Below are 26,482 nucleotides of genomic sequence, written 5' to 3'. Positions count from 1 at the left end.
GTCTACAATTGTGTATGTACCCATTTATATCAATTTATTGCCATTCAGACTCAGCCCATATCAACTTGTTGATACAAACTAAGTCCCTGTAACACGCATGAGGCTTTTTGCTTGGTCTGTAAATGTCCTTGCAGCAATTTCACCTGTCAACACTGAGTTGCACATGTTTGTTTTCAAAGTAGTGATATACACATGATTTAAAGGGGACCTCCGCTGCTAGCAATCTTATCCCCCTACCCACAGCACCCGGTGCTCTAAACAAATGCCGGGTTTCTGCAGCAGTGGTTGTGACGTCACGGCCATGCCCCCTCCATTTATGTCAGCCGACTCGCCCCCTCCCATCGACCTGAATGGAGGGGGCATGGCCGTGACATCACGATCACGGCCTCTGGCTCTGAGCATTCTGAACAAAATGTTAAGAAAACTGGAGCACCCCTTTAGTAGGGGTCTTATTTCCTCTTGAATACCTGTGTAAGATGAAAAGCAATGGAGGATGGCACAAATGTATTTTCTGCCATCAACATCACTAGTCCTTCAGCATCATCTGCTTTATTCCAGAACAGCTGAATCCATACATGTCATTACTGTAACTGGGTCATATGTTCACTAGCCTGACCCACAGAAAATGACAGTCTTTAATAAGTCAATGGTCAGTCGCAGGTCGGCTGACTTGCTATTATCTACAAGATGACATCATCATCTATCAGATTGCTCCTGCTTGCTTCCAGACCCCTCCCATCCCAGCTCTATCTGTATGCTGCTGCCAGCATGGTACCTCAGTGGTTAGCACTGTTGCTTTTCACTTTTGCTTTTAGGTTCATATCCCACCAAGAAGAACATCTGCAATGAGTTTGTATGTTCTCCCTGTGCTAACGAGGGTTTTTTCCCACACTCAAAAATATACTAATAGGTTTATTTAGAGCCTTAATGTAGACGGGGACAAAAAGTGAGTGTACAACACTATGGAATAGGTATGTTATATAAATAAAGTAGCTATTGTAACTACACACCTCCCCTGAATTGCTTGAGAATTTGCCTTAATTTCCTAATATTCCATCAAAATTGTGCCATTTTACTGCAATAGTACAAATCAAGGTAAAAAAAAAGTCATTTTTACTTTTGGAAAATCATTTTTAGCACAGCTAACAAATACAGCAAAATTTATAAAAATTTAACATGTAAATACAGCCTAAAAACTTAATATATTCAACAAACACATCACTTGTGATTATAGTTCAAATCTCTTTCACCTCATAGCAATATTTCTCTAAAATAGTAAAAGAGAATAAAAAATAACTCATCAAAATTACACATTATGTGAACTGACCTCAACTAACTCGCAAGTTCATTCAGTTGACCTGGCTGAACTTCAGCACCAGCAGCCTTATAGATGACCAGATGCAGTGATAAATTCCACACCCTCTCTCTGTATCATAGGACATTAAGACAGTGTTAGGAAAGCTTAAGACTACAGGTCCTAATGTCCTAATGTGGCAGCTGTTAGAGGGGTATTCCAGGATTTTTTTTTATTTGACTATGCTACAGGGGCTATGAAGTTAGTGTAGTTTATAATATAGTGTCTGTACCTGTGTGTGACGTTTTTCTCACAATTCTTCTGTGATTTTTCACTCCAATATTTATTTTTAACAGCATACAAAATGACTGTTTTGCCAGGTTGCAATGCGGCCGAGACCTGAATCACTAGTCAGCTTATAACAGGGAGACTGTCTGCTTCAATGGGTGGAGGGATCGCTTGGTGGGAGAAAGATTAATCTGCAATAGCTGTAGGCACCCTGATTGAAAACCACACTGATTTGAATGGATGCAGCTCATTTATGTTTCAATGGGTAGGGTGGCTGATGTGTGGGAGGGAGGAAGATGGAATTATGGGATTTGTAGTCAAAAAAAGAAAAGTCAAACAGGAAATACCAGTTCACAAACAGCTAGCCACAGTGTTAAGGTAATCTCATGACATAGCCCCAAAACAAGTGCACATCCTTCATAAGCATGTCCATTACTGTTTGCCAGCTACGCACTAAAATCACCTTACGGTGGAGAACCCCTTTAAGGTTATCTCTTAATGCTGTGAAAAGCAGTTACGGAAAGATGGCTGCCCCCATAATCACAAGCAGAAAATAGAATAAAAACAATCTACAAAAATGTATCAGTATATGGTTTAATTGGTTAAAAAATAAAAATAAAATAAAGTAAATTTCCTTTAACCCCTTCCCGACCTATGACATACCTGTACGTCATGAGTGGGAAGGTGTTCCCGACCCATGACATACCAGGTACTTCATGAACATTTTTGCCACTACTCGCGGCATCCCGCAGCGCCCGGAAAGATGGTGGCTATCACTGATAGCCAGCCATCTTACCATGCAACCACGGGGGGTTTCATCCCCCCCCTCCAGCGATCGTTGCTATCAGCTAGTCAAATCTGACTAGCTGATAGCAGCGTTTCACTATCAGAATACTTAGCAGCGGGGTGTGTGAGTCCCAATCACGGGGATCGGGACACACACCGCTCTGCTAAGTGTCCCTTACCCGTCCCCCGGCATCACTTACCCGGCAATGCGGTGTCCCGAGCGGTCCCGGCACGAGCCGTGTCCTCCAGGCGGTCAGGCGGTGGTGCGTCCCCGCAGTGAGTTTGCAGCAGCAGGGCGGCATCTTGATTGGCAGCAGTGAGATCGCCATAAAGAGATCTCACCGCTGCCTCTGGGAGTTTCAAAACTGCAACTCCCAGCATGCCTAGACAGCCTTTGGCTTTCTGTGCATGTTGGGAGTTGTAGTTTTGCAACATCTGGAGGTCCACAGTTTGGAGACCACTGTATAATGGTTTCCAATCTGTGCTCTTCCAGATGTTGCAAAACTACAAATCTCAGCATGCTCAGTCTGTCCAGGCATGCTGGGAGTTGTAGTTCTGTAACATCTGGAAGAGAACAGATTGGAGACCATTATACAGTGGTCTCCAAACTGTGGACCTCCAGATGTTGCAAAACTACAACTCTCAGCACACCAGACTGCCCAAGCATGCTGGAAGTTGTAGTTCGGCAACATCTGATCCTTCAGATATTGCCGAACTACAACTTCCAGCATGCCTGGGCAGTCTGGGCATGCTGGGAGTTGTAGTTTTGCAACAACTGGAGGCACACTGGTTTGGAAACACTATGTTAAGTAATAAACTTTCAAGTGTTTTGCAACCAGTGTCCCTTCAGCTGTTAGATAACTACAACCCCCAGCATTCACGGACAGCCAAAGGGCATGCTGGGAGTTGTAGCAGTATGCCTCTAGCTGTTGCATAACTACAAGTCCCACCATGCCCTTCTGCTGTAACTGCATGCTGAGATTTGTAGTTTTTGCAACAGCTGAAGGCACACTGGTTGCGAAACACCAGTTTGTTATCTAACTCAGTGTTTCGCAACCAGTGTGACTCCAGCTGTTGCAAAACTACAACTCCCAGCATGCACGGACAGCCAAAGGGCATGCTCGGAGTTGTAGTTTTGCAACAGCTGGATGTTTGTTAATGTTTAAAGTGACAGTGGTCAGATGTTCAAAAAATGCCCAGGTCCTGAAGGTGAAAATGGGCTGGGTCATGAAGGGGTTAAAGGGGTCCTCCGGTGGAAAACATTTTTTTTTAAATATATTGGTACCAAAAAAGTTAAACACATTTGTAAATTACTTCTATATACTGTAAAGGTCTTAATCCTTTCAGTACTTATCAGTTGCTAAATACTACAGAAGATGTTGTATAGTTCTTTTCTGTCTGTCCACAGTGCTCTCTGCTGACACCTCTGTCCATGTCAGGAACAGAAGCAAATCCCCATAGCAAACTTCTCCTGCTCTGGACAGTTTTTAACACGGGCAGAGGTGGCAGCAGAGAGCACTGTGGTCAGACAGAAAACAACTACACAACATCCTCTGGAGCATACAGCAACTGATAAGTACTTGAAGGATTACGTTTTTTTTTATATACAAGTACCGTATTTTTCGCCGTATAAGACGCACTTTTTCTTCCCCAAAACTGGGGGGAAAAAGTCGGTGCGTCTTATACGGCGAATACACCACTATCGCGGCGGTCCCTGCGGCCATCAACGGCCGGGACCCGCGGCTAATACAGGACATCACCGATCGCGGTGATGCCCTGTATTAACCCTTCAGACGTGGCGATCAAATCTGACCGCTGTGTCTGAAGGGAAAGTGACACTAACCCGGCGATTTCACCGCGGCGGTCCCGAACAGTCCAACTGAATAGCCGTGTTAGTGCTTACAGGACACCGGGAGGGACCTTACCTGCCTCCTCGGTGTCTTCTCCCTTCAGGGATCCCCTGTATGGCCGGCGCTCTCCTTCCTCGTCACCACATCGTCGCGTACGTGCGTCGGCGTGCGTAACGACGTGATGGCGGTGACGAATAGCGAGGATACCCGGCCGGCAGCAGAGATGTTCCGGAGCGACGGGGACACGGCGGCAGCGATGGAGCGACATCCAGGGCAGCAGTGACGGGTCCGGAGCGGCGGGGACACGTGAGTATTACCTCCTATGCAGTGGTTTTCAATCTGCGGATCTCCAGATGTTGCAAAACTACAACTCCCAGCATGCCCGGACAGCCAACGGCTGTCCGGGCATGCTGGGAGTTGTAGTTTTGCAACATCTGGAGGTCCGCAGGTTGAAGACCACTATTGGGTTCAAAATCTTAATTTTTTTAGATTTTGCACCTATAAATTGGGTGCGTCTTATACGCCGGTGCGTCCTATAGGACGAAAAATACGGTCATTTACAAATATGTATAACTTTCTGCCATCAGTTCATTAAAAAAAAAAATGTTTTCCACTGGAGTGCCCCTTTAAGGCCTTAGAGCTAATGTTTTCCCTGCAATAGCTGCTACTGTTGTTGTTTCCTTACTTATAAATAGGACGGCTAGTTTCAGCATTGCTGTCTAACATTTTATTAGAGCCCCAAGAGGCAAACTGTTTGAACTTGATATTATCCACATCCTGAAATCTGCAACCAGGAAGCCATTTTCAGCGTAACGATAGAATATTACTCATCCAGTTGAGTTTATCAATAGAAATGTCATTTATATAATCTACCAGAATATACTAGGGAATTGTCAAATACCGTAATTTTCCAAGTTGATTATACAGAGCTTGTCTTGATCAAAGATTCCATACGATGTGGTCTCTGAACTTTAGACTTCCAGATGTTGCAAAACTCCAACTCGCAGCACTGGGAGTTGTAGTTTTGCAACATCTGAAGGTCCACAGTTTGGAGATCACTGCCATCCAATTTTTAAAGGGGTACTCTACTGGAAAACATTTTTTTTTTTTTAAATCATCTTGCGCCAGAAAGTTAAACAAATTTGTAAATTACTTCTATTTAAAAATCTTAATACTTCCAGTACTTATCAGCTGCGTTATGCTCCTCTGGAAATTATTTTCTTTTTGAATATACTTTCTGTCTGACCACAGTGCTCTCTCCTGACACCTCTGTCCATTTTAGGAACTGTCCATAGTAGGAGCAAATCCCCATAGCAAACCTCTCCTGCTCTGGACAGTTCCTAAAATGGACAGAGGTGTCAGCAGAGAGAACTGTGGTCAGACAGAAAGGAAATTCAAAAAGAAAAGACCAACAATATAGCAAAAAAGAAACAAACACTTGGACAACAGCTGTAGTCTCCTGGTACTAATCCCACTCTACAGCGTGGCGTGCGCTTCACCGCTACTATCTGAAACACACTATCAGTGTGTGGTGCTCACTCTTGTAGATACAATTCATGAAATATATTCCGTGGAAGATATGAAGAAGAAGAGGGCACTCACCCAAATCTGATGAATCAAGTAGATTTATTCATGGCAAACAGTGCAGCGTGTGAGACAAAGACAGGACGGACGGGTTCAGCAGGTGAACACAGGCTGAACCCGTCCGTCCTGTCTTTGTCTCACACGCTGCACTGTTTGCCATGAATAAATCTACTTGATTTATCAGATTTGGGTGAGTGCCCTCTTCTTCTTCATATCTTTCACGGAATGTATTACAAAAAGAAAAGAACTTCCTGTGGAGCACACAGCAGCTGATAAGTACTGGAAGGATTAATAATTAATAACACCAGCTGACCTACACCAGTAATAAGAGGTGGCTTAAAACATAACTTTTAATTGTTATTCTCAAATAAAAGATTCATATAGTACAAATAGTGCCGTTCTGTGCATGTACCCAATGATCCTTATACCAGAGTAATACTGCTAAAAGAAGAAATCAATATTCCTTCATTAGTAATATCCAAGTAGGGAGTGCTATAGTGTTATACAAGCACATCCAACTAACCAACTAGTGGTCATTCAACATACAAATACTCCCAAAGTGGTGACTGATATACCCAACGCGTTTCTATCGCCTTTTTCAGCGACGTCATCAGGGGAGATAACATAGGAGTCAATCTCAGAAGACCGTCAGGATAAGTTTCACCTGAACGGACTCACACAAGGGGCCACAGCATGCCAATGCGCATATCATGCGATGGCCTCTTGTTTGCAGTACTTAGATATATAAAATTATCAACAGAAAGCCATATGGATATATCTCCTAGAGTCTGGTGCCAATGTGGGCCTATCTCAACACCTCCAATTGGCTGCCTGTTCCGTGACTTCTATAGAGTATAGCGGCGGCGCGCACTCTCGCAGTGAAGGAATATTGATTTCTTCTTTTAGCAGTATTACTCTGGTATAAGGATCATTGGGTACATGCACAGAACGGCACTATTTGTACTATATGAATCTTTTATTTGAGAATAACAATTAAAAGTTATGTTTTAAGCCACCTCTTATCACTGGTGTAGGTCAGCTGGTGTTATTAATTATTGATTATTGGTTTAGAGGTCATTTTGAATAGATCGGTCGTGTACAGGACCTAATTGGTGTGCAGTCTGTTGTTTGAAAGTACTGGAAGGATTAAGATTTTCAAATAGAAGTAATTTACAAATCTGTTTACCTTTCTGGCACCAGTTGATTTAAAAAAAAATGTTTTCAAGGGAAGCACTCATTTAAAGGAAAACTGTCAGATATTTTCTCCCGCACTATCCACAGTACTGGTGGATAGTGCGAGAGACGCTGATTAAAACGAGCCCTACCTTACCCGGATCCGCCCGGCTGTTCACCCGCAATTGTGGTTTTATTCCATGTGTATATCTTGCTGTAACTGGCACAGGTGGGGCTTCTGCACTGACATCAACCCCGCTTATAAATATCCATTCCCCTCCCTCCAGTTAGGAGCGGCGAAGAGAGGGAGAACTGGAGGGAGGGGGGATGAATATTCATAAGCGGTGCTGATGTCAGTGCAGAAGCCCGTGCCAGTTACAGCAAAATATACACATAGAAGAAAACCACAATTGCGGGCGAACGGACGGGCGGATCTGGGTAAGGTAGGGCTCGTTTTAATCAGTGTCTCCCGCACTATCCATCAGTACTGTGGATAGTGAGGGAGAAAATATCTGACAGTTTTCCTTTAATAAATAATTGGTCATCTTTGACACTGTCAGACACCTCTAGCAATGGCTTATTTGGCTTATCTTCTATGCCTTGTGGAAAAAGTGAGGGCACCCTATACATGTGAGATAGCTGGCCAACATGCATAGTGATCGTGGGCTACATGAAGTTCCTATTTTGCAGAGGCTTGGACCATGATTCATAACCAGCCTAGGGTTCATCTCTAAAGGACAACGGTGGATTCCATATAGCACCAAGAAGATAGCAAAGCAATACCAAAATATTTTCTTTTCTCTGGTCCCCGGATACAAAACACAAGCCTGACTTTGGCAGATGCCCTCTTTGAGCAGATAGCCTCTGTTTTACACCAGCTTATTCTTTGACATATTTTTCACCCCTATATCCCATGTACATTGGCCCTGTTCAAGAAGACCATTCAGTGCAATTTTGGATAGAAGTCTCACAAAGGTTTCTTTGTACAGTAAGAAAAAATAAATGGATATTTAGCTCACCCTGCTTGCTGACAGACGTGTCGAATCCGAAACACACAGCCATATGTGGTAGCTATTCAAGAAGGAAGACTAAGAAAGGACTCCGGCACTCCCATAGGAAGATAAAAAAAATGTATAAATGTTCTATTTAATCTTTCCTAAAATAATGTCCTGGTGGATTACGAAAATTGAATAAAAACCGACGCGTTTCGTAAAGTCTTTTCCAAGGCAAGAAAAGACTTTACGAAATGCGTCAGTTTTTATTCAATTTTTGTAATCCACCAGGACATTATTTTAAGAATGATTAAATAAAGCATTTATACATTTTTTATCTTCCTATGGGAGTGCTGGAGTCCTTCCTTAGACTTCCTTCCTTGTACAGTGGTCCCTAAAGTTACAATATTAATTGGTTCCATGACGATCATTGTATGTTGAAACTATTGTATGCTGAGACCATAAATCTATGGAAACCTGGTAATTGGTTCTGAAGCCACCAAAATGTCATCCAAAAAAAAGGAAAAAGTGAGAATTAAATAAAAGTAAGTAGATAACTAATATAGATAAAGCAAATCCTTACATATAAAAGTTATAAAGATCTGCTGGGAGCTGTAAATCACTGTCTATGTAGAGGACAGGAGCTTCTTCTGGGTTCTGTACAGTACACATAGTGTGCCAAAAAAAAATAAAAATAAAAAAAAATGGAGCCCCACCTGGTGTCCAAAGGAGCAGCTAACCCTGGCACAGGTAAAGAGTAGTAATGAACATGTTCTGTAGGGGGCGCTACCAGACACCAGTCAGTGTATGCACTTCAGTAATACAGGAGTTTTACCAGTGAATGCCCATTCTGATCGATCAGTTCTTCCAGCCATTGAAAAGTTTCCCCGATCTGGAATGTCTGTGGCATTGTATATTGTGTATGGTTTTAAGTTACAATGATCCAGAAAAGACCAAAAATATTGTAACCTGAGGTCATTTTAAGTTGAGAAACAACTGTACAAATATTTTCATTTTTTTTATTATTTAAAAACTTTGTCTCTTGCTATTCTCCTAGAGAAACCATGTTCAGCATTTCCAATAAAACCCAAATAAGATTTGTTCTATGCATGCTATATATGATAGGATATAAAACCTTTTTTTTTATAGCTCACTATATTATAAGCTTTCCGAGTTTAAGATCTGGAGCATGAAGCCTTTTTATCTTTTCTCCTCTAGTAATTTAATCTATCAATTGTTCAAAGGATCATCATTTTTTATTTTTTTTAAATCGACGTTACTGTAGATAGGACTATGGTTGCTTTATCTGTCGCCATGGAAACCTGCCCATCCAGATCAGTGTGACAAACTTGTCAATTTTTTTTTATTTTTTTTTTTCGATTTAGAGCCCATTGTTCACTGAAATCCGTCGGCTTTCACATGGCCCTGGCGGGAAAAAAAAAAAGCGAGTGCGCTCGGTTTATTACGAAAATTGATTTTGTTAAGATGATGTGTGTATTAAGTTTGGGCGCTGTACAGCTATTTCCATTTAGCTCAATTATCTGCTGATAAGAGAGAAAAGGGAGGAGATTAACACAACAAATTGTGTTAGCAAAATCAAATTCCCCCAACTAATGCCGTTGAATCACTATCTTCTGAGACATAGCGAATTCTTGGTGCTTCCCTGTTTCATTACAGGGAATATTACAGGCAATATTAGTACATTAGTCATATATATATATATATATATATATATATATATTGTGAGAAGGTGAAGGGTATGGTGGTCGATGGACGCTATGTGTCACCAAGGATCCTGGCTTTGGTGAAGTAAGAGCCGTTATTTATTCAGTGTCTGTACTCCAGGATGGCTTTTACTGGGAATGACCAAGTGCAGGGTGGGGGTCATTCCCCTCAATCCAGGCCGCCTTTTGTTGGCCTTAAAGCTAGGCAGCCTCACCAGCTGAGGGGGATTTGCTATTTGCAGCTCACAGAGCAAGAGAAAGGTGTGTGTGGAGTCCTTCCCTCTAGTTGCTCCTAGAGTGGAAGCTGCTGAACAGCCTAGCTGGAGGCTTGGAAAAATTTAGCTTTGTGCCACAGGGCACAAACTCAGGTGTGAACAAACACCAAGGAAATACAGGTGGACTTTGTTATGTTTTCCTTTGTTCTGAGTTTAAAGACTGTTTTGCTGTATGCTCAAGTGTGAATAAAACACTGGACTTTGATTTAAAAATGCTGTCTCCTTACCTCAATACTGCATCCACACCTATCTGCAAGAGCGAGTCATCACATTATATATATATATATATATATATATATATTAGGCTGGGTCACAGATGTCAGTTGTCCAGCATAGTTTCCCTCAGGCGTGCACCAGAGGGAAACTGATACTAGAACTGGTCTCATTCATTTGAATGGAAAAAGTTCACAATCATTCAGCATCCCAATTTTGATGCAGGATGGTTGGACCCGACGGACAGCATGAGACAGGGGAATGCAGCTTGCTGTGTTCCCCTGTCCATCGTGCAGAAACAATGGACGCCGGATGTCATACAACTGATGACAACTTGTCATCAGTTGTGGTATTAGTTAAATCGAGATCTAAGCTGAGTTCACCTATGCCGGAAATATGTGAACCCAGCCTTAGTTGTTTGGCAGTGTTTCCCTCCCACGTGCACCGGGGGGAAATTGATGGTGGAACTGATCCCATTCATTTAAATAGGTCAATTCACAATCCTTCAACGTATTAATTTGGACGCCGGTTGTTGGAGACACCGGACTGTCACCAGCAGGGGAACGCATCTTGCTGCATTCTCCTGTCCAGCATTCAGAAATAATGGATGCCAATTGCTAAACAACTGATGCACGGTCAACAGTTGTAGCATCAGTTGCGTTGAGATTTAAAACTGGGTTCACTGAGCCAGATGCTGGGCATAAGTGAACCCAGCCTAACTAAAAACTTCCTTTATGTTCATTACAGGCTGTATTTTTTTTTATTATTTTTATTATTGTTTGTGTATCTATTTATTCTATTTGCCTATATTTATTTATTTATTTGATTGTGTTTATTTATGTTTTGTGCTGTTGTTATTATCATCCTGACTATAGTTGTGTTTCTACGTAAGTCTTATCTGTCTGATTTGTTTTTTATATATTTATTTATTTATTTTTTACAATGGGAAGGCCCTGGCACAGACTCCTGTGTATGTGTGAACAGCCTATTGATTACCGTTGCTTTCTTTTCGCCTCCTGCGTTTACTTTCTATTCTGCAATAACATTGCAGCATTCTCAATACATGTGGGAATACAATACATGCTTTGCATTGTGCCGTAGTTTAACCTCTGTGTAAGCCGCTCTAATGTCGAGCCATAATGCAGACATATTCTTTAGGATCTACTGATCTCTAGTGGCCAATATAATAAAGCATGTTATTTCGGATGGCGTCTCACATGGAATATCAGTAAATTCAGATATCCAGATGTAGTAGAGCTGAATCCTGCCTGGTAAAGCTGGGCGTATGCTGTCTGGAAATTCTGCCTGAATGTCGGAATGGGTGGCGGTAGGGTGTAAACTGAGCTACTTCTGGCAAGAGGATGTGCTGAATTATTGTTTTTTATGAGATTTTTGCAACGTGTTGTAGAATCTGTGAGAAACTGGGCAAAGGAAGGAATGAGAGTCTCGGTACATATTGTGGTTCCTAGAACAGAGAAGGTTCTGGGGATTTGCAGATGTATCCCCTACAGGAACCAATGTGCATAGGCATCTCAGTATATTGAGAATTTACTGATAATCTGATATGTATCTGGATAATGTAAATATGAAAATGAAAGGGTGCTATTTATTAAAGATTAAATGCCTGTAAAAAAATAAATGAATATATATATATATATATATATATATATATATATATATATATTTTAGAAAAAAAATAGTTGCAGCACTGCTTAGTATAGTATGATTATGGTGCCAGTGTCCAAACCTGATCAAAGTCCATCCAAATAGAGAAATAGATATATGTGTATATATATATATATATATATATATATATATATATATATATATATATGGTATATAGATAGTTTTATATAATCTATATATATACTGCTCAAAAAAATCAAGGGAACACTAAGATAACACATCCTAGATCTGAATGAATGAACTAATGAACTAATCGTATGAAATACTTTAGTTGAATGTGCTGACAACAAAATCACACAAAAATATCAATGGAAATCAAATTTATCAACCCATGGAGGTCTAGATATTGAGTCACACTCAAAATCAAAGTGGAAAACCACACTACAGGCTGATCCAACTTATGTCCTTAAAACAAGTCAAAATGAGGCTCAGTAGTGTGTGTGGCCTCCACGTGCCCTTAGGACCTCCCTAAAATGCTTGGGCATGTTCCTGATGAGGTGGCGGATGGTCATCTGAGGGTGTCCTCCCAGACCTGGACTAAAGCATTTGTCAACTCCTGGACAGTCTGGGGCAACGTGGCATTGGTGGATGGAGTGAGACATGATGTCCCAGATGTGCTCAATCAGATTCTGGTCTGGGGAATGGGTGGGCCAGTCCATAGCATCAATGCCTTCCTCTTGCAGGAACTGCTGACACACTCCAGCCACATAAGGTCTAGCATTGTTTGGCATTAGAAGGAACCCAGGGCTAACCGCACCAGCATATGGTCTCACAAGGGGTCTGAGGATCTCATCTCGGTACCAAATGGCAGTCAGGCTACCTCTGGCAAGCACATGGAGGGCTGTGCGACCCCCCAAAGAAATGCCACACCACAACATTACTGACCCACTGCCAAACCGGTCATGCTGGAGGATGTTGCAGGCACAGAACATTCTCCACGGCATCTCCAGACTCTATCACGTCTGTCACATGCTCAGTGTGAACCTGCTTTCATCTATGAAGAGCACAGGATGCCATTAGCGAATTTGCCAATCTTGGTGTTCTCTGGCAAATGCCAAACAACCTGCCAGGACCAGCCTTAGGTGTTCAGGCGCCCTGTGCGAGCTGACCTTGTGGCACCACTCTCCCCCCCTTATTACCCCATAAACATACACAAAGAGGAAAAAAATATTTGTAACAAATATATTTTTTTAATATTTAATCATTCCCCTGGCCCTTAATCAGTCCTATGTTCCCCTTAATCAGATGCAGTATAGTTCCCCCACATTAGGTGCAGTATAGCTCCCCACATTAGGTGCAGTATAGCTCCCCACGTTAGGTGCAGTATAGTTCCCCACGTTAGGTGCAGTATAGTTCCCCACATTAGGTGCAGTATAGTTCCCCCATATTAGGTGCAGTATAGCTCCCCACATTAGGTGCAGTATAGTCCCCCACATTAGGTGCAGTATAGCTTCCCACATTAGGTGCAGTATAGTCCCCCACATTAGGTGCAGTATAGCTCCCCCTCATTAGGTGCAGTATAGTCCCCTACATTAGGTGCAGTATAGCTCCCCCACATTAGGTGCAATATAATGTTCCCCCACATTAGGTGCAGTATAGTTCCCCCACATTAGGTGCAGTATAGTTCCCCACATTAGGTGCAGTATAGTTCCCCACATTAGGTGCAGTATAGCTCCCCCACATTAGGTGCAGTATACTGTTCCCCCACATTAGGGGCAGAATAGTTCCCCACATTAGGTGCAGTATAGTTCCCCACATTAGGTGCAGTATAGCTCCCCACATTAGGTGCAGTATAGCTCCCCCACATTAGGTTGTCAGTATAGCTCCCCCACATTAGGTGCAGTATAATGTTCCCCCACATTAGGTGCAGTATGCTCCCTCACATTAGGTGTAGTATAGTTCTCCACATTAGGTGCAATATAGTTCCCCACATTAGGTGCAGTATAGTTCCCCACATTAGGTGCAGTATAGCTCCCCACATTAGGTGCAGTATAGCTCCCCCACATTAGGTGCAGTATAATGTTCCCCCACATAAGGTGCAGTATAGTTCCCCACATTAGGTGCAGTATAGTTCCCCACATTAGGTGCAGTATAGCTCCCCACATTAGGTGCAGTATAGCTCCCCCACATTAGGTTGGCAGTATAGTTCCCCACATTAGGTGCAGCATAGTTCCCCACATTAGGTGCAGTATATCTCCCCACATTAGGTGCAGCATAGTTCCCCACATTAGGTGCAGTATAGCTCCTCACATTAGGTGCAGTATAGCTCCCCACATCATGTGCAGTATAGCTCCCCACATTAGGTGCAGTATAGTTCTCCACATCAGGTGCAGTATAGCTCCCCACATTAGGTGCAGTATAGTTCCCCTACATTAGGTGCAGTATAGTTCTCCACATTAGGTGCAGTATAGTTCCCAACATTAGGTGCAGTATAGCTCCCCACATTAGGTGCAGTATAGCTCCCCCACATCAGGTTGGCAGTATAGCTCCCCACATTAGGTGCAGTATAGCTCCCCACATTAGGTGCAGTATAGCCCCACATTAGGAAGAAGCAGTTTCCCCACATTAGGTAGTAAGAGGTTCCCCAAATTTGGTAGCATTGTCGTTCCCCCATCCCCCCTCCCCCCACCGACTCACACACACAGACAACCACACATGCGCACACACACACACACACACACAGACAACCACACATGCACACACACACACAGACACCCACACATACACAACATTACCTGACCTGCGCTGCGCTTCTTTTCTCTCTGGCGGCGGCCCGACGAGTGACGTCACTGACGTCCTGTGCGGGTCTGCGGAGGTACGTTACATGTGCGACCTCCCTCTTCAGACTCGGGCCGCCAGCCAACCGGAGACGCGGAGGAGGTCGGGGTAAGGGAAGCCTTCCGGTGTAATGAAGAAAACTGTGCCATGAAGCGGTATGTGACCCTCCGCATAGGGACACAGTTGAGGGAGGGTAGTGGGAATGTAATGAGAGGGAGCGGCATGCAAAGCAGAAAACTGTGTCCCTGTGCGGAGGGTCACATTCCGCTACAGGGCACAGTTTTCTTCATTACACCAGCATTTAGCGCTGCTTGCACGAAGTAGGGCTAAATCCCGGGCGTCGGGCAATGCACCTGCACGGTGTTAGGCTTTAAGCACAACCCCCACCTATGGATGTTGGGCTCTCCTACCACCCTCATGGAGTATGTTTCTGACAGTTTGAGTGGACACATGCACTTTTGTGGTCTGCTGGAGGTCATTTTGCAGGGCTCTGGCAGTGCTCCTCCTGCTCCTCCTTGCACAAAGGTGGAGGTAGCGGTCCTGCTGCTGGGTTGTTGCCCTCCTATGGCCTCCTCCACATCTCCTATGTACTGGCCTGTCTCCTGGTAGTTCCCCATGCTTTGGACACTACGCTGACAGACACAGCAAACCTTCTTGCCACAGCTCACATTGATGTGCCATCCTGAATGAGCTGCCTGAGTAACTTGTGTGGGTTGGAGACGCCATCTCATGCTACCACTAGAGTGAAAGCACTGCCAGTATTCAAAAGTGACCAAAACATCAGCCAGGAAGCATAGGAACTGAGAAGTGGTCTTCACCTGCAGAACCACTCCTTTGCTAATTGCTTATAATTTACACCTGTTGCCTGTTCCATTTGCACAACAGCATGTGAAATTGATTGTCAATAAGTGTTGCTTCCTGAGTGGACAGTGTGATTTCACAGAAGTGTCATTGACTTGGAGTTACATTGTGTTGATTAAGTGTACCCTCTATTTTTTGAGCATTGTATGTGTATATATATATATATATATATATATATATATATATATATATATACACGCACACACATCTGGGATATTGTATTAGAATTTTTTTCTTGCATAAAAAGGAAAATTATTTGTCATTTTACTTTATTCTCGCTTAATGTTGCACATTAAATTGATGTGCAGTCTGATATAAACTGTTCACGAGTTTAAGTAAATTATTTACAGTATGATATTCCTGTGTGCAGAAGTATAACGTCCCCCCCATAAACCTTTTCAATGCAAGAAATGCAATAAGCAGCTACTTAGATAGAGATGCCGCAAATTGTTCGCCGGCGAACAGTTCCCAGCGAACTTAGCATGTTCGCGTTTGCATCGCCGGGCGAACATGTGTGAAGTTCGATTTACCCCCTATACTTTAACATTGCGGTAAACTTTGACCCTGTGAGTCAGAGTCAGCAGACACATTACAGCCAATCAGCAGCAGTCCCTCCCTTCCAGACCCTCCTACCTCCTGCACGGACGCTATTTTACCTTCATTCGGCATGCTGCAGACTTAGAAAGTGGAGGGACAGAGAAGCTGCTCCTGCTGTAATAGGGAAATCTATAGCTAGGTTGCTGCTAGGTGGTGTATTCGGGGTCCACTTTACTCCTAAAGCACTAGTCTAACATCTGCTTTAAGGACAGCACCCAAAAAAGCCCTTTTTAGGGCTCAAATATCAGTCCGTGTGTCTTGCAACAGCTGGAGGCTGGGGTACGCCAGTGTAAAACTTAAGTTCCTTCAAGCAACTAACTACAGTATTAAAAGGGCTATAAGTTCAATCCGTGTGTCTTGCAACTGCTGGAGGCACCCTGGTTGGGGATCTCTGCTTAGAAGGGGAACTCCGCTGGCAACCTTTTTTGCTCATTGTCACACTAGTGCAAATCACATTTGGTGTGACAGTTGTTCAAATAAAAAATAAAAAATACCTTTTTTGGCTGTGAAATAAAACCAGTGCTGCCTAAAAGGGGGCTCTAACTATGTGCTGCCTAATATGGGGGAATCTATGTGCTACCTAAAGGGGGGATCTAACTATGTGCTGCCTAACATGGGGGAATCTATGTGCTGCCTAAAGGCGGGATCTAAATATGTGCTGCCTAAAGGCGGCTCTATGTGCTGCCTAAAGGAAAGCTCTAACTATGTGCTGCCTAATATGGGGGAATCTATGTGCTGCCTAAAGGGGGCTCTAACTATGTGCTGCCTAAAGGGGGCTAAAGCACGTTATTCCAAAGAATTTAGGAATAAAAGGTGATTTATGCCCTTTATGGATTAAAACCAGACTCTGCATCAACTATGTAATTTTCCATGGGAGTTTTGCCATGGATCCCCCTCCAGCACGCCACAGTCCATGTATTAGTCCCCTTGAAACAACTTTTAAATCACTATTGTGGCCAGAAAGAGTCCCTGTGGGTTTTAAAATTCACCTGCCCATGGAAGTCAATGGCGGTTCACCCGGTTCGCGATCATTTGCGGAAGTTCGCGTTCGCCGTTCGTGAACCGAAAATTTTATGTTCGCGACATCACTATACTTAGAGTTGTGTGTTCTGCTGCCTCAATAAGTCTTATTCTACCAAACAGAGATGGGATATATTCAATGAGGACTATAAGAGGTAATAATCTGGCAGCATGTATTTTCATGTTAACATGTAACAACATTGACAGGTTGCTAAACTGCTGAACCAGGCTTCACCTGTTGTAACCACCTTTTCTAGATTCTAATAATAGCTTCCAGAACTCAGATGCCAACAGGACTCATGGTAGGCATAAAGGGAAACGAGAAGACAGTCATTCTAGGAATTCATGCAATCACATATCAATGTCAGGAACAACAAACAGTAAATAGCAACTCACCATAGGATGACAGGAGACAATTGCAGTAGTAGTCTTATGCATTACAATATGCAAACAATAAACAGATGGTGGAATACATCATATAAACAGAACAACAGTGTAAATGAGGAGCAATCTAACTACAGCAAGACCAGAGCACCTACAACCTCTGCACTTCATCAGAAATACTCTCCAATTTCAGATGTTAAAATGCTCCACATAAAGACAGACTGGACAAGACAAAAACACGCAAAAAGAAAATGGCAAAAAAAGACAAAATAGCCAGAACCTAAAAGCAATTAAATCCTTACAGGGGACCTCAGGTACTTTTGTTCTTATTTCAGATCCACAGGATTTGGAAAAGCCAGAGATACAAGAGCGCTGTACTCATATATCTCCGGCTCTTCCATAGACAGTGCATTGAGGCGGCATGTCAACCGCTGCTACTCCGTGCAGGAGGAGAGCCAATGTTCTGAACAAAAATCCTCAGAACACCGGAGCACACGGCTGGAGATTTTGGGGGATCCCATTGGTTGGACCTCCCATCATCAGACACCTGAGTTCACCTTACAATAGGCTGAGAAACTCCTCAAACCAGATAAAACAAATCCTGGCATGGAACTGTGACTATGGCAAAAGCTACAAACTGCTGCTGGAAACCAAATTAACTTTAGAAAGCAGGTGAAGATGATGACATGAATTACATATGTATTTTAATGATAGTGGTTAATTCTGCCATGGTAAACTGATTACTCATAATCAGGTACCTTTTTCTATCCATATAATAATGACTCGCATAAGTCTGTCAATCCAGAGGCATAAAAGGCTCTAGAAATCATATAGATCCAATGTTGTCCAAAGACGTTAGAATATTACAATATTATTCATAAGGTGATGATAAAAAAAAGAATATATATTGGTAAAACCACAACATTTTGATGAGATTGACCACTGATCCAATGTTTATGAGTGTCTATTCAATCTTCCCTGCCAGCGTATGTTGGGGATTTTGAATTTAGATTTTGTTGACATTTTTAACATGCCGATTACTTGTTCCCACGGGAGATCAGCCACTGTCAGAGGTTTCTGGCAACTTATTTTCTTTTTATTACTAAAGAATTATAGCTGTATAAATGAGTCTAGCATCTCTAAAGTCTAGCAGCTTTTAGCTGGAACCTATTTTATGTGTATGGCCAGCTTTAAACAATCAGATGTCTGTGACTTATCAACATCTCCCACTGGGGAAACAGGGATCAAACAAATTGGATTTATACCTTAATCAACCCATGTTTTGGTGACAATAGACATGTTTGTCAGCTACTTATCCCCCTCCCTGTATATACAGATAACATGCCTTACAGAAATGCAAGAGGTAGCTGTCAGCAGTGTTTATGGACAGTTTAATGTGTATTAAGAGAAACTAAAGGACATCATGTCTATCTCAGTGGCTTCATGTCTATCGGCAGCGGTAAAAACTGTAGCATTATTAACCACTTAATTACTTAAATGAGACTTAGGGAAAGATAATAATACTGTGAAACATCTCTGTTGTGAAGAGCACCCTTCTTGACTAAATTCTGTTATGCATTTGACATGCATAAATGTTTCCGTATTTCATGTTGTTGTTGCATAGTTTAGCAAAAGAAAAGAAACAGGGTATGGTATCAAAAAGTATCATAAAACAACTTACTAATATAATTGTGTTAGCCATAGTGCACAGATCTTCCATATTAGCTGAGCAATCTGGCTTGTAGCTGTGACATCATGTCACACTCTCTGAATGCAGAGCTTCCGCCCCTGCTCCCTCTTTCCCTCCTGTCTGCTCAGGACAAGACCAGTGATGTTAAGTATGGAGTTTCCGTTACTACCCTATTACTACTATTAAAATATATGACTTAGATAAGGCAGCAGGAAGCCATTCTCATTCATAGTAGTTTTATAACAGGCTCACTGCTACCTTATCTAATGAGTCATAAATATAATGAGCAGTAAAACATGCTCCCCTTCATATCATAGATCTCATCCCAGCAGACAGGAGGGGGTGTGGAGGAGGGATAGGAGCTCTCTGGATTCACAGCCTGTAACAAGATGTCACAGCTACAAGCCAAACAACACAGCTAAAAGGACATTTCTGTGCACTTTGGCTAATAACATTAAACTAGATAGTTGCTTTATTATGCTTTTTGACACCATACACAGGTTTTAATTTTAGCTCCTAGCCTTTCTTTCAGTCTGCTTGCAACAGCCAAAGTGAAAACATTATGCAATTTGCTGATCTCCCATTTAATTTAGCAGAAGTTGTGAAAACAGCATAGGCCCTCAAGCTAGCTGTTTACATAATTTCCAGATCCCACCAATAAACTAGTCATCCTCTATTCTGTGGATACAATGGAGATTCAACCTTAAGCTTTTGTTATTGGCTTTGGTTGGTTATCCCCATACCTTTGGTTGTACCTTTGTTTATTTATACCCATCAGATAATGTGTTCCCTATAGGTTCTCATAGTTATGTTTATAGAGCTTATACTGACTTACCTGGAGTCCCTAAAGACATACATTGCATCCAATAAAGTGTGGCACTAAAAAACCAAGGCACAGTAGGTGTAACGAATGACGTAATGTAGGTAGTAGGGCAAATCTATAAAATCCCTATTTGTATGCACTAGACCACAAATAATTCTAAAAAAAATCCTTCTTTAACACCACCCATATGTTAAAACTTAATAAATCACTGCCACCACCTTCCATCCAATCTGAAATAAAAATGGAAAAATATAGAAACTTAATTTACAGAAAGTATTGAATTCTATTCCAGGGGACTTTTTTTGGGGAGGAATGATGCCTTATAGCAAGTTAGACTTGATCCCCTATATAAGCACACCACAGATTTCTGGCAGATGAGAACCCCGGGTCGATCTCTGGACGGAACATGGAGAAGAAATAAGAGCAATATTATTTTCTGTGGCATATTATTTCCTCATTTACAAATTTAGGTCCTGGAAATGGGAAGACACCTCAATCTTCCACCACAAACCAGGCACCCACATAATATATGGGTTCTCTATAAACTGCTCTTTGTGGGGATACTTGACATGGCTCCCCTATTGGGTAAGGTTTACCCAGTGGATACAGTTCGGGCAGGGATCAATGCACATGGGTCATGTGAGGACTCATTTTGAAGGGATTGTAAAGGAAACTCTAGCCATATATAATAAAAGCTCCGGATATGCCTTTCTAGTACCATATTTAATAGTTGGAAATATTGTTCGTCCCACCGTGGGCTGGCAAATAAATTATTTTTATCCCTAATCAGCAGTACTTCGTAACTATTCACACCTATGCAGAGTTTCTTAGACTTCAGGTCTCCACATTTTTTCTGGATCAAAAAGGAGATGAATTCCTGTGAGAAGCTAAATTTACTCAGCTTGTCATTAAAGGGGTACTCCGGCGCTTAGACATAAGGGTAAGGGATAAGATGCCTGATCGCGGGGGTCCCACTGCTGGGGACCCCCGTGATCGTGCACGACGCACCCTGTTAAAATCAGTCCCCGGAGCGTGTTCGCTCCGTGTCTGATTACTGTCAATCATGGGGCCGGAGCATTGTGACGTCAAGGCGCCACCCCCGTGTGACATCACGCTCCGCCCCCTCAATGGAAGCCCATGGGAGGGGGCATGACAGCTGTCATGCCCCCTCCCATAGGCTTGCATTGAGGGGGGCGGAGCGTGACATAACACGGGGGCGGTGCCTTGACATCACAATGCTCCGGCCCCGTGATCGACAGAAATCAGACCCGGAGCGAACATGCTCCGGGGACTGATTTTAATGGGGTGCGGCGTGCAAGATCACAGGGGTCCCCAGCGGCAGGACCCCAGCGATCAGGCATCTTATCCCCTATCCTTTGGATAGTGGATAAGATGTCTAAGCGCCAGAGTACCCCTTTATGTTTTGAAGGGGAAAAAAAAAAAAAAAAAAAAAATATATATATATATATATATATATATATATATATATATATATATATGTGTCTATTTTTCACAAATATTTACATACATCTGAGCTGTTGTATCTTGCAGTGTGGTCAACTTCTATAGGTAGAACAGTATGGCTTCATACGGCTATGTTTTTAAAGAACTGTAATGAGCCATAACAGGAATGATTGATTGACTTCAGGAGAAAGAGACTGGTAGGAGGCAATGAATATATATAATAAATGATAATCTGTTTTCAGTAATGCAGTAGAGGAAACCTTCTGAATTGCATCTTCAGTCCCTGTAATGTGCTGCCACAACATGGTGGCTTCAGAACGTCACATCAATGTGCAGAGTTTGTAAAGTATGTTATTAGATTGTTTGCATTTTTCTTCAGTTCTTCTGTTTCTTGTTTTTATCAGTGATTTATTTTAATACTTAGTCACAAAGAATAACCGATTAAGTAAAGTGGGTGAATGCAAAAATACAAGTGGCTTGCTAACCACTCTTTACTGCAGCCGATGATAAATCATGTAATACAGCATCAGGGATTCAACAGATATTTTAAGTGAGGAACAAGAATATGGTCATTTCATTCTCTAAAGAGATATTAACACTTATCAATTTATCTTTTTTTTCTATTACAGTAACTCTTGTGATAAGGATAGTGTTATTTACATTGAGTGCAACCCCAGAGGTAGGTATTACTTACTTGCATGTCTACGGGTATGTGCATGTCTATATTATGGTTCTATGTCCATGAGAATAGCTAGTACATTGGATCCTATCTAGCAATATAAAACCAGACTATAATGAATAATCTGCTATATATTTCCCTTAAAAGGGAACTCCATCCAAAGGATACAACATAGCATGTCTGATGGGTGGGTGAACTGCTGGGACCCCCCATCTGCAATCTCCGGGTCAGCTCTGCCAGGGTTTCAAATGCGGTAGGGGCATGACAGCTTTTTGGAAAGGGTATAACATTTCTAGAAGTGGAGTACCCTTTTAAGGATATCAACAATGGCCAACCAATGTTATCATTCCAGTGCATATAAAAGAAAACATGAGCAACTTTGCAAACCATCTTATGTACAATATATGCATCTAGAGATGAGTGAATCAATTTTAAATGTAACACATTTGTTCTGTTTTATTTCAATATGAATTTGGAGGGATTTGCTTTAAGCAAATTTGTACATGGTGCAGGGACTCCTGTAAAAGACAGATGTCCCTGCTGCTGTACTCACTGAGCAGCAGGCATACATTTATTTTGCATTTACTGGACCAGGCGCACAGTTCCACCTGGACATAAACCACCACATAGTGTGCTACCTGGAGGTAAGTGGTGGTGCTGTTACCATCACCACTTACCCTCTGACACTCACTGGGTCAGGTGTTCTGTGTGCAGCACAGTGAGTGTTTACTGAACAGGAAGCATACAGCCTACCGCTCAGTATGTTTCTATGATGGCCTAACACAAGGGGCCGTGGAAACTGTTCCTGTCTTCTCTTGGGAGTCCAGCAATCTCTGACAGCCTGGTATTCAATATTTGACTGCAACAGCATAAAACCACCCACCATAAAAAATATATAAGATGTATACTTTATAAGGTTATATATACTCTACAAAACCAAATATAATGTATTGCATGAATGCATCTAATATTAAAATTTGCGCAAATTTGCTTAAAAATGTTCAGTAATTTTGTCTTTACATGGTCATAAGTTTCCACAGAAACAGACAACAAACAAACCTTGTGTAGTCTGATCCTGCAGTTAGATAGCCACCTACTGTATCTGTCTCATCTTACGAACCTACGAAATGTAATGTAATGTGGAGGACTGATGAAAGTTAAAAGTTAAAAGAGATGACTACAGAGGGTTTGTTATCTTTTACCATGGAAACCTCTGGTCATATATATGAGCTGTAGATAAGAAAGGATACAAATAACAATGAGTGAACCTCCTGATATTCTTTGTTAAGTGATTTTATGTCACATGTTAAAGGGGTACTAGGGTGGGAGAAAAAAAAATTCAAATCAACTGGTGCCAGAAAGTAAAACAGATTTGTAAATTACTTCTATATAAAAATCTTAAAGGGGTATTCCAGGCCAAATTTTTTTTATATATATATATCAACTGGCTCCGGAAAGTTAAACAGATTTGTAAATTACTTCTATTAAAAAATATTAATCCTTCCAATAGTTATTAGCTTCTGAAGTTGAGTTGTTGTTTTCTGTCTAACTGCTCTCTGATGACTCACGTCCCGGGAGCTGTGCAGTTCCTGTGGGGATATTCTCCCATCATGCACAGCTCCCGGGACGTGACATCATCATCGAGCAGTTAGACAGAAAACTTCAGAAGCTAATAACTATTGGAAGGATTAAGATTTTTTAATAGAAGCAATTTACAAATCTGTTTAACTTTCCGGAGCCAGTTGATATATATAAAAAAAGGTTTTGCCTGGAATACCCCTTTAATCTTTGCAGTACTTATCAGCTGCTGTATACTACAGAGGAATTTTTTGTTGTTCTTTTCTGTCTGACCACAGTGCTCTCTGCTGACACCTCTGTCCATGTCAGGAACGGTTCAGAGCAGGAGCAAATACCCACAGAAATCCCCTCCTGCTCTGGAAAGTTGTCAGCAAAGAGCTCTGTGGTCAGACTGAAAAGAACAGCAACAAAGAATTCAACTTCCTTTGGAACATACAGCACCTGATAAGTACTGGAAAGATTAAGATTTTTTTTAATAGAAGTCATTTACAAATCTGTATAACTTTCTGGAACCAGTTAATTTGAAAAATAAAAATAAAAAATTAATAAAAATGAACTCCTTCCTGTCCAGTGAAAGATATATCATTAACATTAAAAGTTATGTTTTAGGGGTAGTTTCTGATAAAGGGGTCTATTTACCACAGGGCTTCTTTGGCCTGGGTTTTTTTGTGATTTATTTTTAGTTGTGGTCCCTGGCTTACCCTTAGGGATTTTTGTGATTTGATTTCCCAGTGGCCTCTCCCTGCCCCCACCTGCCTTGATTGATAGATCTCTTCCCATTTGGATAAATAAAGAGATTTATCAATCATAAGGTACCCCTGGGACCACCAGTTCATGCAGAATGAAAAGACGGTCAATTCCTTTAAAGTGGCTGTTCAGTAATTTATTTAAATTTAAATTTTATTTATTTTCTTTTTTTAAAGTGCTCTGCATAGCAAATAAAAAATTGCACCCTCCTGATGCAACACATTGCCACTGTCTTTTCAATGGCACTTTTTTTTTTTATATATATATTTTTATTAAATTTTACAACAAACATTACACTATACAATAAACAATACCTGGCACTTCTAATGTCTAAGATCAAGACAGGCTGGTACACATTTTTTAAATGTTTTTAGCCCATTATGGCCTAGTAAAAATAAATCGCTGTACAGCCCCTTTAACAGAGAAAGTTCCACAAGATACTAAATGGACCTCTAAAGCTTGAAATAATGTTCTGTAGGTGGATCTGCTTTAAATAACCCTTTGCCAATGCAACTAAAGCTAATTCATATTTATGTAGCTGGGCACTAATATTTCAACAAATTTTCCTTTAGAATGTGGAAGAAGAAGAAGAGTGAACCTTTCCAAAATAGTAGGTGGCACCAATGCTGAAGTAGGGGCATGGCCTTGGCTTGTGTCTCTTTACTTTAATGGAAGACAAGTATGTGGAGCTTCATTGGTTGACAACGAGTGGCTGGTGTCTGCTGCTCATTGTGTCTATGGGTAAGCTTTAGTTTTCAGTTGTTTTGCCTTTTTTATGCTTACATGTGATAGACTGGTGAGAAAACAGCCGTTAAGGCTCTCTCTTTCATTTAACGACCGTGATGGAGCCCAACGGGAGTCATAAATGGCACAGAGGATGCATTCCCTTGAATGGGATTCTCTGACGTCTGTTATTGTGGCTGTTATTCCGAAGGAAGATAGCGGGAGAAAAGATGTTGCAAGCACAAATCTTTCTCCCGCTATCTTCTGACGGCAGTGTGAAAGGAGCCTGATCCAAGCATAGAGTTTAAGCATACCTGTCAATAAAAACCATTACTGGATCATTTGTACAGCTCCTTTAAATTAATTGTTATCAGTGTACATCCAAACTTAAAGGAAAACGGCACCTACTGAGCGCTCATGTGACCAGCGCCCATGAATATTCAAATTCACCTGGTGGGCCCTCCTCCAGTGCGCAATTCGCCGAAGAAAGAAGCGGACCTTATGAGGGACCGGGCGCCAGACTGAAGGTACGTATGTTAGTCAGAGACCCTGCATCGGTCTCCTGTTCACCTGCTTTATAACTTAGTGTATTGGGTTTCGTGTGGGTGAATAGAATAACCGTTTTCCTTTAAGTCAGCCAACGAACAAGCATTTGCTTGTATCCGGCCTGAAAATTTCCAGGCAGAGATTCCGCAGACAGCAGGCGCTGGCAAAACATGCACTTATATGCTCCGCGTCCATACACAGCAATGCATTTCTAAGCAGATTCCTCAGAAAGAATTGACATAACTCCTAAAAAATCTTTCTTAAAGAAACACTGCAGCCAAAATTAACTTATACCCTATGCATAGGATAGGGGAGAAGTAGCTGATCTAATTCTAGCTGCAGTACCCCTTTAAGTGATTGTATGTACTGAGCATCTGTTAACCCTTCCTGTCTGACAAAGCATATATAGTTAACAATAAAAATTATGTTTTAGGGGTAGTTTCTGATAAAGTCGTCTTTTTTGCCCTTGAGCCTTCTTGCCCTGGAGTTTTTTTGTGATTTATTTTTATTTTTGATGCCTGGCTTACCCTTAGGGTTTTTTTGTGATTTGATTCCCCAGTGGCCTCTCCCTGCCCCACCTGCCTTAACTGATAGATCTCTTCCTATTTGGATAAAGAAAGAGATATATCAATAAAGGCCTGCTGGCTAGGCAGAAGCCCCCAGGGACCACCAGTTAAAGCAGCATGAAAAGATGACCAATTGCCTTTATAGTGGATGTCCAGTAATT

General features: G+C 41.8%; 1 protein-coding gene across 1 annotated transcript in view; it reads left to right on the top strand.

Annotated features, from left to right (window-relative positions):
• Window positions 1-26,482, top strand: part of TMPRSS15 (transmembrane serine protease 15) — a 311,771-nt gene that overhangs the window by 253,518 nt on the left and 31,771 nt on the right. The window contains exons 14-15 of the mRNA XM_056560197.1: window positions 22,112-22,161; window positions 25,059-25,227. Of these exons, the coding sequence (XP_056416172.1) occupies window positions 22,112-22,161; window positions 25,059-25,227 (219 nt within the window). The remainder of the gene's footprint in view (window positions 1-22,111; window positions 22,162-25,058; window positions 25,228-26,482) is intronic.

The sequence above is a fragment of the Hyla sarda genome, chromosome 2 (assembly GCF_029499605.1).
Source record: "Hyla sarda isolate aHylSar1 chromosome 2, aHylSar1.hap1, whole genome shotgun sequence".
NCBI classification, from domain to species: domain Eukaryota; kingdom Metazoa; phylum Chordata; class Amphibia; order Anura; family Hylidae; genus Hyla; species Hyla sarda.
The sequence above is the reverse complement of the archived record's forward strand: the minus strand, read 5'-3'. Positions and strand labels throughout refer to the sequence as shown.